Here is a 6064-nt window from a genome sequence, read left to right on the forward strand (position 1 = left end):
CGCAATACAATAGTGAACTCCTAAAACAAGTTTGTTATTGGTGGTTCAATGAAAAACTTTCATCACTGATGAACATGTTTTATTCTACAAATGTTCTTTAAAATAACAAGATTCACCCCCCAAAAATAATCCAATTATTATATAAACTACTATTAAAATAAAATACTCAACTAAAACTAAATGGTTCTTTACTGAACCTAAAATACTTCTCAGTCATTAGGATGAAAGCTTATTTTTTCAGTTTAAACAACTTTTATATTAACATATCATAATATACATGCTATTATTCACCAGGTTTAATGTACACATTTCACAAATTGTAGTCCTTCTACCATTTCTTGATAAACCAAGGCTGGAGACCCCTTATACATGATACTAAACGAGCAATTAAAATACTTCTGTACAGCACAATGCTTGAGCGACACAAAACAATGCGAGAACTGTTCACAATCTGACATCCTGGTGTGTAAGTGCAGATCACTGGAATGTGACAGTTGTAATTTGTTTTTCCTGATGCTGCCTGGCCTGCAGATATTTAAGCTGAAGCAAAACAGACCTCTTGAGCACTGGTGGACACACACAGTTTATAAGCTGAACAGTGGACGAGAGAGCTTGTAAAACACCGCAGGCAAACAAAAACACCTAAAACAGACATCAGAAATGTTTTGATACAACAGACCTGCTATGTTTGTTCAGTCCCATGCCATGCTTTGTGAGCACAAAACATGTAGGGAATAAGGTGGGGGTCGTTCAGTGCACTGGGAAATTTCTTGAACACCGTTGACTGAAGCCATTGAGAGAGCAGCTGCTGAAGCACATACATCTGTAGTTTTTCCATTCACGTTATTATTAACGTACCATTTTCGGTTATTTTTAATAATACTGTAATAGTTCTAACCACCAAATGAGAAGTGTTCAAGTTGATAGGAAAGTTGAGCATACTACCAAGTAAACAGCAGGTATTTGTGAAGTGTTTTTCGTGTATTTCTTGCGGTTTTTACCTGTTTTGGTGTCTTTGCAGCGCAGTGCTGTTCGGTTCTGCAGCTGAAACGGAACCGTGGCTCGGAGGGGCTGCAGTCCTTGATTACCCACCCGGGCCACTCCACTCCGACACGACATTCCCAGTCGCTTTTGTGCTCTTAAAAAGTCTTTCAAAAGTTCACGAATCTCGCAAACTCCGGCGTTTGCCCACAGCTGACACCTCAGGAAGGTTTTCCGTCCAACTCAACCGTCAAAAATAAAGTTTCTATGCAAATATTTTGATTTAGCTCAGTCGCTAGCTAGTCAGCTACTTTCTTTTGTCATGGTAACGTTAGTTAAGTTCTTCTAAACTAACTAATTTAACGAAATGCGGTACTGTTACTGTGTGATTAACCATCTAAACTTCATATGCACCGTCCTGAACGGTTTATTCCACTTGGCCTAGTAAACTTATAGCTGAGGAGCAGAACTTCATTGTATGGGCTGCTGCCAATTCTTCAATGCACAATCTGACAACAGCCAACCTACACGCTCGTGTCGGATTCAGAGCACCGCACAGCGTCTAAACACATGTTTCTACTCTGATTGGCTGCGGGAAAATACTACTTACTCTCCATTGGTCGTTGAAAGCATCGATCTCATAGGGGCGGTTCTCATATTTGGCTTTCCACGCCCACTTCATTAAAATTCAGGCTTTCCACAGACTTGGAGAGTTCAGCCTCCAGCAGAGAGAAACACAATGCGTGGTAAGTTACTAAATGGTCTCCCGAATTAAAGAATATTGGTATATTAAGAGAAAACTGAATTATGTTAAAATACAGATATATTAAGGCTTTTAATTTGACATTTACTGTCCTTAATGGGAATTTATGAATGGACGGGTTGGCCAATATATGTTTTCCAATGTCTGACGACTAGAAAGTTAGGCCTAGAAAGCAGAGGGGCCATAACCAATATAATATATTTCATATAATAAAAGTAATAATGTATATTTTAACAATTACAGTGGGGAATTGGGCATTGACATGCTACAAGACTCAAATAACACAAGCAGGACTATACATAAAATGAATAAGCATAATAGATAGGCCTATATACACTAAATATTAGTACAAGGCAATATGACAAACCTCTCATTTCCTCTCATGATATTGCTGTGTATCACAGTATAACACATTTTAACATGTCAAATCACTCAATAATTGATATACATGCTAACTACATAGAAATGACTATTTCTTTTATGGATTTTAAAATGTACTGCTCGTTCATATGTGATTATTTTTCTCACTTCATTTAGAATTTTAGAGCAAACGACTGATTCAGAATGTAAAGATATTAAATAAATATTAATGACATTTAAAACACTTAAAAATAATGATTACCTGCCCAACATAAAAATATTGCTAAATAAAATGCTAAATGTACTTTTTTATCAACTTTTTCTCCATGTTGTTATTCTCTTTTCTGCCTTTGGTATAGTATTCCGTTCATCAAAATGATGAAGAATTTTTACCGTAAACAATGTATTTTGAGTCAAAATAAATGATAATAGCATAATATGACACGATAGATGTGTCAATATGATATATATTGTCATATTACTTTGCCCTGCTATATGTAAATTGTTATAGATAGATAGATAGATAGATAGATAGATAGATAGATAGATAGATAGATAGATAGATAGATAGATAGATAGATAGATAGATAGATAGATAGATAGATAGATAGATAGAAAACAGACAGACATTTTGTAGTCTTTAGATAGATAAATGGACAGACAGACAGACAGACAGACAGACAGACAGACAGACAGACAGACAGACAGACAGACAGACAGACAGACAGACAGACAGATAGATAGATAGATAGATAGATAGATAGATAGATAGATAGATAGATAGATAGATAGATAGATAGATAGATAGAAAACAGACAGACATTTTGTAGTCTTTAGATAGATAAATGGACAGACAGACAGACAGACAGACAGACAGACAGACAGACAGACAGACAGACAGACAGACAGACAGATAGATAGATAGATAGATAGACAGACAGACAGACAGATAGATAGATAGATAGATAGATAGATAGATAGATAGATAGATAGATAGATAGAAAACAGACAGACATTTTGTAGTCTTTAGATAGATAAATGGACAGACAGACAGACAGACAGACAGACAGACAGACAGACAGACAGACAGACAGACAGACAGACAGACAGATAGATAGATAGATAGATAGATAGATAGATAGATAGATAGATAGATAGATAGATAGATAGAAAACAGACAGACATTTTGTAGTCTTTAGATAGATAAATGGACAGACAGACAGACAGACAGACAGACAGACAGACAGACAGACAGACAGACAGACAGACAGACAGACAGATAGATAGATAGATAGATAGATAGATAGATAGATAGATAGATAGATAGATAGATAGATAGATAGATAGATAGATAGATAGATAGATAGATAGATAGATAGAAAACAGACAGACATTTTGTAGTCTTTAGATAGATAAATGGACAGACAGACAGACAGACAGACAGACAGACAGACAGACAGACAGACAGACAGACAGACAGACAGACAGACAGATAGATAGATAGACAGACAGATAGATAGATAGATAGATAGATAGATAGATAGATAGATAGATAGATAGATAGATAGATAGATAGATAGATAGATAGATAGATAGATAGATAGATAGATAGATAGAAATTTGTCAAGTATCTCATTTGAGAAAATGAGATACTTGAAACAAACACCCCCAATCAGTATATTTCTCATTTGTTGAACTGTAGTGTAGTATGTGTTCCTTCCGATCATCAGTATAGGTTGAGGTGTGTGCGAACATGAGTATGGCTGTTATGAATGCATTTGGACAAACAGGTGGATGCTATTTCTGTCCAGGCCCACTTCTGTGCCACCTATCCTTCATCAGACATTACGAAATGGCTGATAGGTGATACACAGAACTCTACTGCATTCCTGCAATGTATACAGACAAGCAAGTATATACATGATGCACAAGCAGGGCGGGTATTGACCACAATGTGCCATATAACCTAATAAAAGGGATATTCAGTGAGGAAAAAGGAATGTATGGCAGGACTCAATTTAATCCATTAGAAAATGATTGGAGTTCTTTTTTGTGCAAGTCCTAAATATTATGTGTGACCTTGGACTACATAAACTGTAAAAAAAATAAAAATAAATAAATAAAAAGCGGGGTTTCACACAATTCATTCATGTTGTCCCAACACAAATCGATTAAGTTAACTTAACACTTTCAACTGCTTTGAACACAAAACGATTAACCTGTTCCAAAAAAATCTCATGAATTGTGTTGATTCAACAAATTTTTTTGAGTGCAATTTTTTAAATTGAGAATTATACCTCATCTGAATGCCAAATAAAGAGACTTCGCATTGATAAAGGATAGGACAGGACAATATCTGGCTAAGACCTGGAATCTGAGGGTTCAGAAAAATCTAAATAATTGAGAAAATCGCCTTTAAAGTTGTTCAAATTAGGGCTGCACGATATTGAAAAAAAAAAAATTTTAATAATAATTCCTTACATTTTTTATAGCGCTTTTCACACCAGCTGATTAGTGTAGAGGAGACACAGTGATAAAGCCTGACATGAGGAAGGTTAGGAGGCCATGATGGACAGAGGCCAGTGGGAAAATTTGGCAAGGATGGCGGGGTTAAACCCCTTCTCTTTTCAAAGGACATCCTGGGATTTTTAACAACCACAGAGAGTCAGGACCTCGGTATAACGCCTCATCTGTAAGACAGAGCTCACTGACATGATAGTGTCCCCTTCACTATACTGGGGTGTTAGAACCCACACAGACGCACAGGTTGAGCGCCCCTTGCTCACTACTTCCGGCAGCAACCTAGTGCAGGCCTGGCGCAGCCCTGCTTCGCTTCAGTGGGTGACCATGTGAGTTGCAGAGAGCTAACTTCCAGCGATATTTTCTGTGATATGTATTTGATGCAATTTTACCAGATGGTTTAATAGCACTATTTTGGAAAGAAATCCTAAATTTGATCATGGTGATTTTGTAGGGGAATGAATCATGGATGAAAAATAATAAACAAAATGCAAAGATTGTTAAAATTGTTGTAGAATTTTATTTGTTTATTATTTGTTTTATCCATAATTCATTCCCCTACAAAATCATCTTAATCATAAAAGTCAAACTAACAGCGTTATGGTTTTCTGGAGTGTCAAACAGTATTCTGAGACAGAAATTGAATAATCAAATGTAATGTAAAATAACAATGTCCAGACTTCATTGTATTAATGATTACGCAGAATCATTGTTAATTAAAATTACAAAAGGTGAACTTTTTTGTGCCTGAATGCTTCAATCTCTCTTGAAATGCCTTTAAAACACATGCAAATGATAAACTTTCTCTTTGTTTCTGTTAAACTGGAAATACTCCACAAATCAACTGTTGTGCTGATCAACTCTAATCCAAAATAACATTGCATGTCCTGTGATGTGATGTGACCATTGTGGATGCACACACTGCGATAGCAATGCTATATTGTGCAGCCCTAGTTCAAATTAGGTTCTTAGCATTGCATATTACTAATAAAAACAAACACGCTTTGATATAGTAGCAGTAGAACATTTACAAAATGCCTACAAATATTTAACATACAATTAATTTAGGCCCATCTTACAATACACATAAGACTGGCTCTAGCAACTGGTTAACATTATCCAACAAAATCAATATGGACTGAGTGATGTTAATGAAAAATGAACTTATTACCGTATTTTGCTTGCAGAAATACAAAACTCAAACCTTATATGCTTTTGCAGTGATGTTTTTGGGACAACATAAATGTGCATCAAAACGCAAACAGGCTTTACTGTGACTTTATACAGGTGCTAGAAAAACTAGTGTGTCAGTATTTAATTACTGATGTTTATCAGAGTAAATCATGTCTTGTTCTGCTTGTACAAACAAATACATTTGTGGCTTGTTCAAACTACCTATTTAAAATGAGCTGAAACAACACAATTCTTGAGATTTTGTTT

At 35.7% G+C, this 6064-nt stretch overlaps 1 protein-coding gene and 1 long non-coding RNA gene across 5 annotated transcripts in view; one reads left to right on the forward strand and one right to left on the reverse strand.

Moving 5' to 3' along the window:
* The window catches only part of fam117aa (family with sequence similarity 117 member Aa), a 28139-nt gene extending 26641 nt beyond the window's left edge, over positions 1–1498 (reverse strand). For all 4 annotated transcript variants that reach the window (XR_015480646.1, XR_015480645.1, XR_015480647.1 and 1 more), the window contains exon 1: positions 1002–1498. Coding sequence is in view for 1 of the 4 variants with exons in the window: in XM_087244225.1 (XP_087100351.1) it covers positions 1002–1119 (118 nt within the window). In the remaining 3 variants the exon portion in view is untranslated. The remainder of the gene's footprint in view (positions 1–1001) is intronic.
* Positions 1–6064, forward strand: part of LOC147845592 (uncharacterized) — a 344082-nt gene that overhangs the window by 167537 nt on the left and 170481 nt on the right. The gene's annotated exons all lie outside the window — the stretch shown is intronic.

The sequence above is a fragment of the Danio rerio genome, chromosome 3 (genome assembly GCF_052040795.2).
Source record: "Danio rerio strain M-AB ecotype USA chromosome 3, GRCz13ab, whole genome shotgun sequence".
NCBI classification, from domain to species: domain Eukaryota; kingdom Metazoa; phylum Chordata; class Actinopteri; order Cypriniformes; family Danionidae; genus Danio; species Danio rerio.